The sequence below is a fragment of the Ipomoea nil genome, unplaced genomic scaffold (assembly GCF_001879475.1).
Source record: "Ipomoea nil cultivar Tokyo-kokei standard unplaced genomic scaffold, Asagao_1.1 scaffold2818, whole genome shotgun sequence".
NCBI classification, from domain to species: Eukaryota; Viridiplantae; Streptophyta; class Magnoliopsida; order Solanales; family Convolvulaceae; genus Ipomoea; species Ipomoea nil.
In genome coordinates, this window is record NW_017619246.1 from 1,165,483 (window position 1) to 1,179,734 (window position 14,252).

At 35.1% G+C, this 14,252-nt stretch overlaps 1 protein-coding gene across 2 annotated transcripts; it reads left to right on the plus strand.

The window, feature by feature from the left end:
• Positions 1–3,082: 3,082 nt before the first annotated feature.
• On the plus strand, positions 3,083–5,478 carry LOC109158374 (calcineurin B-like protein 10). Of its 2 annotated transcripts, XM_019306289.1 has the most exons (9): positions 3,083–3,196; positions 3,301–3,487; positions 3,576–3,658; positions 3,801–3,860; positions 3,989–4,097; positions 4,188–4,240; positions 4,472–4,552; positions 4,652–4,764; positions 4,980–5,478. In XM_019306289.1, exons 1-9 carry the CDS (start codon positions 3,158–3,160, stop codon positions 5,032–5,034), a joined length of 780 nt encoding a protein of 259 aa, XP_019161834.1. In that variant the 5' UTR covers positions 3,083–3,157; the 3' UTR covers positions 5,035–5,478. The 2 variants fall into 2 exon arrangements, with proteins under 2 accessions (XP_019161834.1, XP_019161835.1); XM_019306290.1 differs by lacking the exon at positions 3,801–3,860.
• Positions 5,479–14,252: the final 8,774 nt, after the last annotated feature.

The window sequence follows — 14,252 nt, forward strand, 5'->3', positions numbered from 1 at the left end:
CCCCCCCCCCCCCCCCCCCCCAAAGCCCGCCTATTTTTTTTTTTTTTTTTACATTTTATTTATCATGTCCCTAAAATCTAAACTCTAATGTGACTATGTTAATAAATTAATTGTTATCTACTTAAAACACTTATTCTTAAGTAAATAACACAAATTAGTTCATCACATCAAGACAAAAATGACACCATAGAGTCCAAATAGTCAATACACCATACTACTACTACATAAGTTCATAAACCAAACATTCAAAGTTCAAACTCCACAAAAGTACAAAACATAACTACTTAACTACATAAGTTCATAAATTCATAAGTCCATTACATCATTCCAACATTCGCATCTTCTTCATCTTTATTTTCATCATTGTTATCAACAAGATTTACAACATTTGAATCTTCAAAGGACAAATTTGATGTTGAACTTGAACTTTCTTCAGTATCTATATAAAAATTCAACATAATAGAGAGTTAAAAATTAAATTTGATGACTGCAGAAGCTAACAACTCCCTAGCAACATTTGGATCTACTTTCCTAGATTCAAGTTTGCCTTCATGATTAACAAACATTTGACCAACATCATGAAACTTTAACATCCTACATGTTTCTTTGTGTCTCTTTAATGAAGAAGTTCTATATATCTCCCCCCCCCTCACCCCAGCTTTAAATTCTTTTAAACAACCATTGCATTTTACCCTTTGAATACCATCTTCACCAACTGGAATCTTTGTAAAATAAGTCTACACATAAGAGGTAAGTTGTTTAGACTTACCTTTCTTTGTAGAACTATCCATTCCTGGCATTCCATCAACAACATCATCGGCAATGGTATGAGTAGTTTGGTTCGCATTAGTTTGGTTCAAAGACACAGAATCCATCACGAGCAATCTGAGCAGTAGAATGTTTTTTTTTAAATAAATCAGTACATTTTTTTAACAAACAGCTAGATGTTCATAATGGTAATATATTAAATGTATATATATATATATATATATATATATATATATATATATATATGTATGTATGTATAAATATATATATATATATGTATATATATATACATATGTATATATATATACATACATACATACATATATATATATATATATATATATATATATATATATATATATATATATATATACAGGATCCGGATCAGGTGAGGACATTATCTTAGGTGAGGACGTGAGGACTAATCTTGTGCGTTTGTTTTTTTATTTGGATGGCCTAGATTTGAGTTCTTGAGATGATATGGATTGATCTTTTTTTTGTTAAAGTGGGGTAGTAGTGTCTTTTTCTATTTATTTTTTAAGTATGAACGCATGTGTAATCCTTGGCCAAATTGGTTTCCTATTTTCTTGGATCATCACCGTTGCAATTTGGAGCCGCGATTTCTTCATCATTGATTGAGTGTTCGCCCATGCAAACTAATCAGTATTTTTTATTTTTTTTTCGCTCGTTCTTTTGAGTATAATATTGTCTATATTTGAATTTTCGTGTATATGTATAAATGCCTGGGTAGTACGATTGTGCATTCGTGTGTGCTGATTGTGCAACCTAGTGCTGTAAGTTGTGCACTATAGGCTAGAGAGTTGTGCATTATAGCACACAGTTCAGTGCATCTTAGGACATTGGGATGTCCACTGCATGATTTTTTGGCGGGGTTTGAACGCACAACAATAAAGTTATCGATGCACAACACTCAGTATACGAATGCACAACATTTTATATAGGAATGCACATCTTTTAATAAGACTGATTTACCCTAAATTTATATATTTTAATATTTTAAAGGAATTTGTTTTCTTAATCCGTGTGATTTGTTCCTTTTAATCTCAGCCATACATCATTCTGATTTAATGGTCTAGATTAGTCCTCACGTCCTCACCTAAGATTAGGTCCTCACCTGATCCGGACCCTATGTATATATATATATATATATATATATATATATATATATATATATATATATATATATATATATATATATATATATATATATATATATATATATATATATATATATATATATATATATATATATACAATTTCATTTTTATCCTAAATTTATAGGTGGCAGTCCATTTTAAATTCTTTTTTATCAGAACATTCACTGTTGGTTTTAGTATTACTGTGACATGATCATTTTTAGACATGTATCAATAAAATAATTTAAATATCGTTAAATATAAGAAAATATCGGTCAACAATTATGAATTTTTTTAAAAAATAAACATAAACATAAAAATATTGCGGGTTAACATACTTTGTATAAAATAGATTGAAATGTCTTTGTATTTAATGATATTTCAATGACTTTGTTGACAGATGACTAAAACTGATCATGCCAAAATAATACTAGGACAAAATAAGGTTGTTCTAATAAAAAAAGACTAAAAGTGTACTGTCACTTATAAATCTAGGACCAAAAAATGAAATTAATTCGAAATTTTATAATATTGAGTTATAAAATTAAAAAAAAATTATAACATTATATATATTAATTCAATTTTTTTACAAAATTTATATAATAAAGTATAAAAGATTATAATATTATATATATATATATATATATATATATATATATATATATATATATATATATTAATTTGATGGTTTACGAAATTTATATATTAAAATTTATTATTTATTATATTTATAATAATATTAAAATTCTACTGTAATTGGTTAGCATAAATTGTAAGAAAAAGATAAAGAAAATTTTGAATGTATAATTTATAAATTGATTGCTGGGTCCTTTAATCGTATGAAATTGTCGATTCATTTCATTCATGGCTAAAGCAACAATCATTATTATGTGGACCATGGTCCATACAAATTGTGTGAATCATATTTTGTCTATTATAAAATAATATATATTTAATACAAAAATAATGTACATTCAGAACAAAAATAATGTGCATTGTATTAAAAAATGTACATTATTTTTTTTAAAATGTATATTATATTGTGTAATATACATTCAATACAAAAATAATATACATTTAATATATTACAAATTTACTTTTTATTATGGTCCACGTAACATTATGTGACCATGATCCACACAATAATTTGCCAATACTCTATTCCTAAAATATACTCGTTGCAGGAGAAACTAGAGAGAGACACACAGACAGACAGAGAGTAGAGAGAGAAAATGGCGATCTTTTCTATGGGTTCAACCAACAATTCCATGGTAGTTCAAGAATCTTTCGCTCTCTATATACCTTCATGGTTATATGTACTTAAAAGAGAACTAATTTGGGTTTTTTTTTTTTTTTTTTTTTTTTTTTTTTTTAGGATTCGAGCTCATTAACGTTGTCAGAGAAACTATGCGTGGCGTTTTTGCCGGTTATTGCGATCATCGAAGCGTTGGTTTTCGCAGTCTCGGGCTGTTTCGGAGGCAAACACTTTCTAACCCAGAATAAGAATCAACGGATTCAGTGCCCTCTCAAGGATATTTCTCGACTAGCCAATGAATCTAGATGTGATTCCTCAACTTTGTGTGTTTTTTTTGGGGGGAATTTATTTATAGATTTGGAAAACTGAATTATTTCTGTTAATTGCTATTGCAGTTTCTTTGAATGAAGTGGAAGCATTATATGAGTTGTATAAGAAGCTGAGTTGTTCAATCATAGATGATGGTTTGATTCATAAGGTAAAAGATCCAATTTTTGTCAACCCAGGTTTTGATTTTGTTTTTACTTTGTTATTCACATGTTTAAAAAAAAAAAAAAAAAGATGTTTCTTATGAAGTTTTACCTAGTTTCTTGATGATATTAATTATTATGGTCTCATAGGAAGAGCTTCAGCTAGCACTATTCCATACACCATATGGTGAGAACCTGTTTCTGGACCGGGTAAATGCACTAATAGTTCTTATCTTTGTTTTATAGTGTGTGTTTTTGTTGGGTTTATCCCCAAAAAAGAAGGAAAACGAATAGTGTTTATGTTAATGCGCTTTCTGAGAGCTCTGCTTATTCTCCAGGTATTCGACCTCTTTGATGAGAAGAGGAATGGTATTGTTGATTTCGAGGAATTCATCCACGCGCTCAATGTGTTCCATCCCAATGCCCCAATTGAAGAGAAAATTGATTGTAAGGAATCATGGGTGTTAGTTTTAGCAAGCGTTGCGTAATTGCTTTACAAATAATAGCTTACTCGTGAAATGTTTCTTGCTTCTGCAGTTGCCTTTCGGCTTTATGATCTGAGGCAAACAGGCTTCATTGAGCGTGAAGAGGTGTGTCTGAATTCGGAATGTATTACTGCCTTAATAAAATTAATGGCATTTCTGAATTCTGAATATATTACTGTCTTCACTCTTTAGTTTCGTTTTTTAAGTCTCATTCATTCATAAGCTTGGTTGGGCAAAGTTTATATATTCAGTTTATCGCCCAATTCTACTGTTTTGTTATCTCTGTTTATTTGATGTCATGGTCTTCCTAAATGATTGATAAAGCTTCTCTTTCAGGTTAAGCAGATGGTGATCGCGATTCTAATGGAATCTGACATGAAACTATCCGATGATCTTCTCGAGGAGATTATTGACAAGGTATTACTTGATTTTGGTATCAGCTAGCCTTTGCCTCCAAAGTTGTCATTTTAGTAGGCGTATTATAATGCATGCATAATCTGCTGCGTTTTTTGGCAGACGTTTGCAGATGTTGATGCTGATAGGGATGGTAAAATTAATAAAGAGGATTGGAAGGGCTTTGTGATTCGTCATCCTTCGATCTTGAAGAACATGACTCTTCCTTATCTCAAGTATATGCGCTTAGCTTCTTTCTCTTTCCATAAGATATCTCCAAAGTTCGTTGTACATTTCATCATTCTTTGTGATTGCCTATTCAGGAAAACAGATAAATTGACTGCTTACTGGAACCCGGTTTACTTAGTACAAGGCAATTGAATATTATATTGCCCATCAGCCCCGTGTTGTTTTCACAAGTATTTACAATCCGCGTTTTCTCTTCTTATAGGAACATCACCACCGTGTTCCCAAGCTTCGTTTTCAACACTCAGGCCGAAGAATGAACCTCACATGTCAATCATCAAATCGATTATCTATGTATTTGTGCCACGCTTTTCTTGTTTGTGCCCAGAATCACTTCCTGCATAATCGCTGCGGAAAATGCTGACCCGAACCCCCTCCATGAAGGTCACAGCTGCTGCAGCATCATTTTTGGCTTTCTTGTACAGAATTGGTGAGTGGACATTCCCTGGGGCACAACACACTGCTAACAAAAAGCACAAGGCTGAAAGCATTAAGCATATGGCTTGTCAAGCTTCCATTTTTGTTGATGATGATTTCCATATATATATATATATGGGATTAAATGAGTACCCTTTTATGAGAGCTGTGAACCTATTGTGCACCTAGCTTGTAATGCCTGAAAACACATTTCTGTAATTATTTATGTAATTACATATTTCTGTAATTATGATTGTGCAACTTGTAATACCTGATTGTACATTTGTACATTTGTTAATAACTTGTGACAAGATCGAATTTCCCACCTCAGGCGCCCTACACCCTGTCCTGACAATTTGGGGGGGGGGGGGGGGGGGGGGGGGGTAACTAATTGTGTTGTTGAAGGGTAGTTCTCATGTGATCCTATATATATATATATATATATATATATATATATATATATATATATATCACTCACAGCCGTTCACGGTGTCCCAGATTATTCAGATGTAATTTAAAAAAACCGACGGTTGTCCAGGAGAGAAATTAGAATAACTCATAGTCATCTACGCATTCAGATTCACAAATCAAATGTAACTTTTAAAAAATAACGCGGTGACATTTTCGTAAATAACTCAAACTTTGGTGCAAGTAAAATGTGTTACAAGTGCAAATAATTGGTACAAGTTTGCAAGTAAAAAGAACAAGTAAAATCACTTACAAATGCAACTAATTTACTTTGATAACATTCGTGCACTTAATGATAAAGTCTTTCACATTTTACTTATATTTTTTCAAATCTGATTTAAGTATATAATTTGTGTTCATAACTACATAATTTCATAATATAATACACATTCATAATACAAATATACAATTATTACTTTATTTTAGATACAAAAATTTATATTCTTAAAATACAGAATTTTATAACAGAAAGATACAAAATCTCAGACAAATGCATCAGCCGCCGCCTCTCAGATCTGATATTCCAGCAGCAACAACCGAAAGAAAGCAGGCTTCACTGCTAAAGCTTTCATCCTCGGCTCGGCAAGGCAAGAAAAGCTTCTCGGAACCACGTCGATTGGCGTTCTCGGCAATCTCCTTAGTAGGACTAGTATTAGGATTCTATGTATTTGAGTCACATTATGACTCCTTATCCTAGTCTCCCTATGATTCCTACTCCCTATCCTAGTCTCTCTATGATTCCTCTTGTATATATTCCCACAATCTGTATAGTTCATTCAATATAGTTTTATACAGTTCTCATCTAGTATCAATTAGCTAGGATTCATAGTAATTATTATTGTCGTCATTAATAATAATTATTACCATAGCAGCAGCCGATGACATCGAACCAGGATACATAGTTTGAGAAGCGGTCCAGTCAGCAACGTGGTTTTAAAATTCAGTGTCAAATTTGTGATGGCTTCTGCCGCACGGGAGCCAATTGTTTTCGGCGCTTTGACGAACAGTGTCAAATTTGTAATGGTTTCGGTCACACGGGAGCCAATTGTTTTCGGCGCTATGATGGGCAGTGTCAAATTTGTAATGGTTTCGGTCACACGGGAGCCAATTGTTTTCGGCGTTATTCAGGGGCTACGAGTCCTCAGGCTACTTTGGTGTTTCAGAGTAGTTTGGGTGCTAAAACCTCGTCAAATTCTCATACTTGGGTTCTGGACACTGAAGCCACAAATCATGCAACTCCAGACATAGCTGCCCTTTCTACCTCAGAGAAGTATACTGGTAATGACATTTTACGTGTCGGTGATGGTATGGGCCTGTCTATTAGTCGTGTTGGTCATGCTACTTTTAATACCCCTTCTAGGTCTTTTACGATGTCTGATATATTGCATGTTCCTAGTCTGTCTACCTCTTTATTATCTGTTCAACGTTTTGCTACAGATAATAATGTGTTCTTTGAGTTTCATCCTTCTTTTTTCTTGTGAAAGATACCACCACCAAGGAAATCATCCTACGAGGCATTAGTTCGGGTGGCCTATACACTTTGCCTGTTCCAAGTTCGTCTCCTTCCGCGTTTCTCTCCGCTCGTGCTTCCGCTTCGGTTTGGCATGATCGTTTGGGTCATCCTCATCAGCGTGTCTTTAGTCAAATTCTTCAGTCTTTTTCGGTTAGTGGCTCTAGTCGTACTATTTATTGTAATTCCAGTTTATGTTCAGCGTGTCAATTGAGAAAATCTGCATGTTTCGCTTTGGCACGTGTTGAGTCTAATAGTTCACATGTTCTTGATTTGATATACACTGATATTTGGGAACCAGCTCCTTTACTATCCTCTAATGGTTATCGTTATTTTGTCATCTTTGTTGATGATTATTCTCGTTACACCTGGTATTTTCCTATGAAGCATAAATCTGATCTTTATGTTATATATGATCAATCGTACTTTAGTTGAGCGTTCATTCAATCGTAAAATCAAGTTCATTCAATCTGATCTAGGAACTGAATATAAGCAATTACATTCTTTGTTTGTGCAACTAGACATTAACCATAGGCGGTCATGTGCATACACTCATGAACAAAATGGTCGTGTCGAACAAAAACATAGACACATAGTTGAAACGGGTTTAGCTCTCCTAGCCCGTGCCTCTGTTCCATATAAATTCTGGGATTTTGCTTTTGAAACTGCAGTTTATTTAATCAACAAAATGTCATACGTTGTGTTAAATAACTCCAGTTCTCATTTAAAATTGCATAACTCCCATCCTTCCTACTCTTTTCTTCGTGTCTTTGGATGTCTATGTTACCCGTATCTCAGACCATACAATCGTCACAAAAATGTCATATCGATCCTCTCCATGTGTCTTCCTAGGTTATCCTGAGTCGTTTCGGGGTATAGGTGCATTGACTTACAAACTAACAAGATTTATGTGTGCAGGCATGTGAAGTTTGATGAGGCAGTATATCCCTTTGCTACTAAAAATAAATTGCAGGCTTCTCAACCAGTACAGACTTATCTGTGGGCTGAATCGGTTCTTTGTCTGAGTGCTACCATCGCTGCCCCACCTGAGCAGTCTCATGGTAACACCAATGCCACACCTAGCGGCGACACAGCTGCACCGCCAATGAGCCAGCCAGCCTACCCGAGCACGAGCTGCACGACCAACTTGTCCAGCCGGCTGCACGGCCTCATGGCCGACCTCGGGGCAAATCCGTGAAGTCCATCGTCCGGACTCGCGTGATGAGCACTCAGAGTAGGTCACATGCTCCACCATCAGCTTTAACGGTTCAGGTTTGTCCTTCGAATCCCACTTGTTACACTCAGGCAGCTAAGTACCCAGAATGGCGTGAAGCAATGGATCAGGAATTCAATGCCCTCCTTCATAATCAAACATGGTCTCTCATACCATCACAGGCAGGTATGAATATTATTGGATGTAAGTGGGTCTTTTGTACAAAATGAAAGGCAGATTGCTCCATTGAGAGACATAAGGCAAGACAAGTAGCAAAAGGGTTCAGTCAGGTGTCTGGGCAAGATTTCTTGACACCTTCAGTCTAGTGGTCAAGCCAACTACTGTCAGGTTACTTCTTTCTTTGGCTTTATCATCTGGGTGGACTGTTAGGCAACTTGATGTTTATAATGCCTTTTTAAATGGAAATCTATCTGAAATTGTGTAGACGAAGCAACCACCTGGTTATATTGATGCTCAGTATCCAAATCACATTTGCTTGCTAAAAAGGTCTCTTTATGGATTAAAACAGGCACCTAGGGCTTGGTTTAATCATTTGCAGACCTTCTTACTATTTATTAGTTTTGAAGCATAAAAAATGGATGTATCCTTGTTTTACTACTCACAGGGATCTGATTGTGTATATCTGTTAGTTTATGTGGATGATATACTTATGATGGGAAGTAATCATGATCTAGTTACTCAGTTAGTGTCAAAACTTTCTACTCCATTCAAAATTAGAAATCTTGGTGAACTTGGATTTTTTTCTTGGAATTGTGATAGTTAAATGCAATGATGGAATTTTGCTTTCACAACAGAGATACATGAATAACATTCTAAAACATGCTGGAATGGCATAATGTAAAGAACTATCTACTCCTATTTCTACTTCAAAAGCCATGGTCATTGATGCAACATTGTACGATGATCCTACACAGTACAGGAGTTTGGCTGGTGCATTACAATATTTAACTGTCACTCGTCCTGATCTTTCCTTTTCAGTCAATCAGTTGTGTAACTCCCCTAAATTTTAGAGTATTTAAAACTTATACGATAAAGGCGAATCTAATATTAAATCCCAAACAGAGAATAAACGAAACATAATAGTCAGGGTGCTATGCCACATCTAAGCTGAAGAACTTATATGCACAAGCTAAACTAACTAATATAAACATAAATCCATAAATCCATAAATGCATACAAATCAAGGCTCGCAGGCCGTCTAACTAAATCTAAGGCTAGCCAGACTAGATCCAAGAATCCAACAAACGCACTCCAAGCTACTAATCTGTACCTGAAAAAACATGCGGTGTAACAACCGTCAGCGAATAATGCTAGTAACCCACTCCAACGCGTTAAGTACAATCTAGGTAGATATAAGAAATCATTTTGAAACTGGAATACATATATACTTATGAGACTCTAATTTAAATCCAAGATCAAGACTCGAGACACAATAACAAACACGATATTATAGAGTAATCGTAAAGACTAGCATGCATCCTAAGAACACGATACAAGACATAATAAACAAATAAGCATATAAATAGCAAATAGAGACAACAAAGGCATTCAAGACAATCAGTTAGCAAGTAATCATCAAAGCACACAATCCATCTTCCAACCTTATACCAAGTTCCAACCTTGTAGCTCCCCTCCGTCCTTATTTCACTACCAACCTATACCTCCAGGCTACCCTTATATCGCCTCCCTAATTCCTCCGGGTAACTACATGCCCCCACCAACAAAACACTTTTCAACCACCAACATATCAAGATAGCGACGTAGGGCTATTCACATGATCCACAACTCTAGTGCCAATATCAAGGGGTCAGCGAATATAGCCCTGACATGACACCGCAACACTTATAACCTGACCCATGCTCAACAGCAAGCAAGTCGAAGGTGGGTTTGTGCCTTTAACCACAGTAACCGCTAGGCCTATACCTTTAGTACAATGACCGGGCACAAGTGGTGCCAACCGCCAACAATTAATTTCCACCAATCACAATCTCATCATCATCATTAATCACACTGGCCATTGCGCAATGACCACGATACTCATCATCATTCAATCAACACATAATCAATCAATAACAATCAAGACATAACAACAACGACACGTACTACACATATATTCCTAGGACGGTATTCGAAACATCAAACGAGACTCATACACGATAAACGGGGTACAACGGGACACGGGGAAAAACATCACAACGCACATCAACTGTAACAATCCAAAATTTCATTTCATAAATCCGGTATTAAGAAATCCCAAAATAGTCTTTTTCACTCTATTAAAAAATTTTGCGATCAATAGGTGTTTGAATAAAATATTTTTGTCACATTTTAAATTAATTCGACATCAAAAATGGATTCTATTCGAAATTCCTAAGTTTCCGGGTACTTCGCGTAGCAAGATTTAAATCGAGAAATTTATTTGAGTGAGATCGGGAGAATTCAAAAAGATTTTAAACAAGTGTTCATCCAAATAGCTTTTGAGAAAATTCATTTTCAACCCCAAAGTATTTAAAGTTAGCATTTCTAGCCTTGGTCCATGTTGCAAGGTGGACCAAAAAGAGAGCTTTTCCATTGTCTGATCTTTGCTAGAACTACCCCAAAAACTACCATTTTGCCCTCCACCAATCATGAGAGAATCTCCTAGGGTTTTGCACCCTATAAAACCACACATTTTCCTCCTTGAATCCCTGATCTCATTCCCTTGCCTCTCCCAACCCTTGTCTGCTAGAAAGAAGAAGACTACACAGTAAGCTCACCATTGCTTCACCATTGATGCCTTATTTGTCTACAATCTTTGAGTTCTCTTAGGCTTAGTTTATTGTTGTTGTTGGGGTGTTTAGGTGGTAAAGGAAGTGGTGGAAGTTGAGTGGAGAGGAGGTTGAGATCCAAGCTAGAAGAAGAGGCAACAAGAGGTATAACCCCATGGATTCCTCTTTAAAATTTGGCTCTGTGAAGCCTTAGTATTGAGTAGAAATGAGTAGAAACTATGAGTTTTTGATGTGTTCATGCTTAGAAGTGATTTAGTATTTGTTTATGAGTTGTAGAGATTGTTTTGGACTTGTTTGGATTGGATTTTGCAGATGAAAAACCTTCTGGTGCACAACACAGTGTGCACCAGATCAGATGAACGGCCCTAGCCGCGGCCCATCAGGAGGTCCGCCGGCTAGAGCCGTGCTTGCACGGTACTAGGGCACAGCCCTAGAGGAGGGCCGCCGCCTAGTCCCGGTGAAGTAACGGGGTGTAAGGGGCGGACCATTGATAAACATTATTTTTAGTGTTATTTTTAATAATCTTTTTATAGTTAATTTGTAACAATTAATTAATTTTATATTTATTTTTATTTATTATTGTTATTAGTAGCTTTGATAATGTTATTCAATTTTAGGTTGTTTTAATTATTAAATTTGGTTTATTATTTGAATTCTGTCAGTTCAATAATTCTTTGATCCTAATTTATTAACAATAATATTAATTTTAGTAGTACATGATCGGCAGGAGTTTAATAAATGTAGATTAGTTATATATGGTCTCTAATAAAATTGTTGTTGTTGTTATTATTATTATTATTATTATTATTATTATTATTATTATTATTATTATTATTATTATTATTATTATTATTATTTTCCTCCTAGTCAATTGTAAAAAGCAAGAGGGATACGTAAAAAGCGAGAGAGAGAGAGAGGCGTAGGCTTTTTCAGCGTCGCCAAGCATGAAACCCGGACAACATGGACCGATTCCAGTTCGGCAAGGTTTGCGCATCGAAGCTCGGAGGTACGGAGGAGGCAGTATAAAAAAGGGTGATTCTGAATGAGGAAGGTATCAATTTTACTCCGGATCAATTCCGGTGGCGAGCTTGGAGGTTTCCGGTTTGGCGCTGGTAGTGCTGATTCGGCAGCTTCTCCCCAATTCTTCATGACGATTTCTCTGTTCTTCAATTTGTTCAGTGCGGCGATAGCAGAATCTAATTGGCAACCTTGACAGTTAGCAGCAGTTTAATATTCCTGGTTCTTGTCCCCTTTAATTTACATTGCACTTTGGTGAATTGTTAATGGTGACTTCCTCAATTTTTGTTTGTTCCTCAATTTACATTGCATTATGTCGAATTGTTACGGTAGAACCTATTTGCTTATTTAATTACATCACAGTACATGTTTAATTCCACTTTCTTCAATTCACAGTGCATTGTTTTGTTTAATCCATCTAAACCCAATTTATGTATTGCTACTGTGGAACCTAGTTTGTAGTATCAATTTGCTAAACTCTATTACATTAGCTATCAATTTCTTTAGTCTTTACTACATTTTCTATTTCAATTCATCTCAAATCTGCGTTAATATAAATTCAATGTTGTCAATCAATTGAGTTCTATTCCTTAGCTTCCTGTTTTATTAATCTTTGGCATTTGATTTAAGCACTTTAATTTGTCAAGCACGTTATTTTAATCTGATCGATTTCCCCTGCTATTTCATTTCGTTGTTATTTTATTTCCTGCTTTGTTTTCTACTTCAATTTCGCTAGTTAAGTCAATTCTGAATGTCAATTGGTTCTAAGCACATTAAATTGTTAAGTAATTTTTTTAATTTCAAATTATTAAATTGCATTGTATCAATTCCCTGTGGGATCGACCCTTGCTTAAGCACGCTATAGCTACAGTGACTCGTGCACTTGCGAGGACTATTAAAATTGTCCATCAACCATGAGGAATCCCGCCCCAGACCCCTAACTTTGATTCTAAGAAGAATCTGTGCAGTGGCTTGACCCTTGTGGCTCAGCTACGTGTCGTTTCAGGCCGAGTGTTACGGGCCCTTGCGGCTCGACTCTTCGGGACCGTCTCGACACACGTTTTGGCTTTGATTTCGTTGAATTTCGATCTAAAATGAGTATGTTATGAAGGAAATTGTGAAGAAATACTACACAGAGTATATATTTTGTTAGGCACTGTATATGAGGAATTGTTATCTTTGTGATCTATTTGATGTTTTTATTAAGTATAGAAGCATGATCATTTGAGAATGTGATTCACTATTGATCCAAGAGAATAGAAGTATATTTGTTGAAGTGAAATGTATAGAAGTTGCCTATTTGCAAATCGAGCATGACATTATATTTTGAATACTTCATGGTATTTTATACACGATTTAGAAGCATGTAATAGAGCATTTTGACATTTCACATGTGTCATATTTCAAAAATGCATAAGGGGCCAACGTGAGTCCAAGAATACTTTCAAAAACCATAAGCATGTGGTATATCATTCTTTGATGCATTAAGAAGTAGTAGAGTTGTTTGCACGCATGAGATTGATGCATGAGAGAGAAAGAAGAGAGTCAATAGAGACTCAAGAAAGAGAGTCAAAAGAGACTCAAGAGAAAGAAAGAGAGTCAAGAGGGACTCGAGAAAGAAAGGGAGTCAAAAGAGACTCAAGAGAAAGAAAGAGAGTCAAGAGAGACTCAATAAAGTAAGAAAGAGACCTCCACAAAAAGTACTCTATTTTATAAAAGAGTGTATGAGTATTTATATATTTAGTATTGCACGAGATTGCATATGAGTGTGATCATAGTATGGCATGAGATTTCATATTAGTATGTTACTATTGTTGCACGAGATTGCATATGAGTATGAATATATTATAGCACGAGATTGCATGAGTATGAGTATATTATTGCACGAGATTGCATGAGTATGAGTATATTATTGCACGAGATTGCATATGAGTATGAGTATATAGTTGCACGAGATTGCATATGAGTATGTATATAGTATTGCATTAGTTTGCATAAGAAGTATGATTATAGCATTGCACGAGATTGCATATGAGAGCAATGTATAGTATTACACAAGATTGC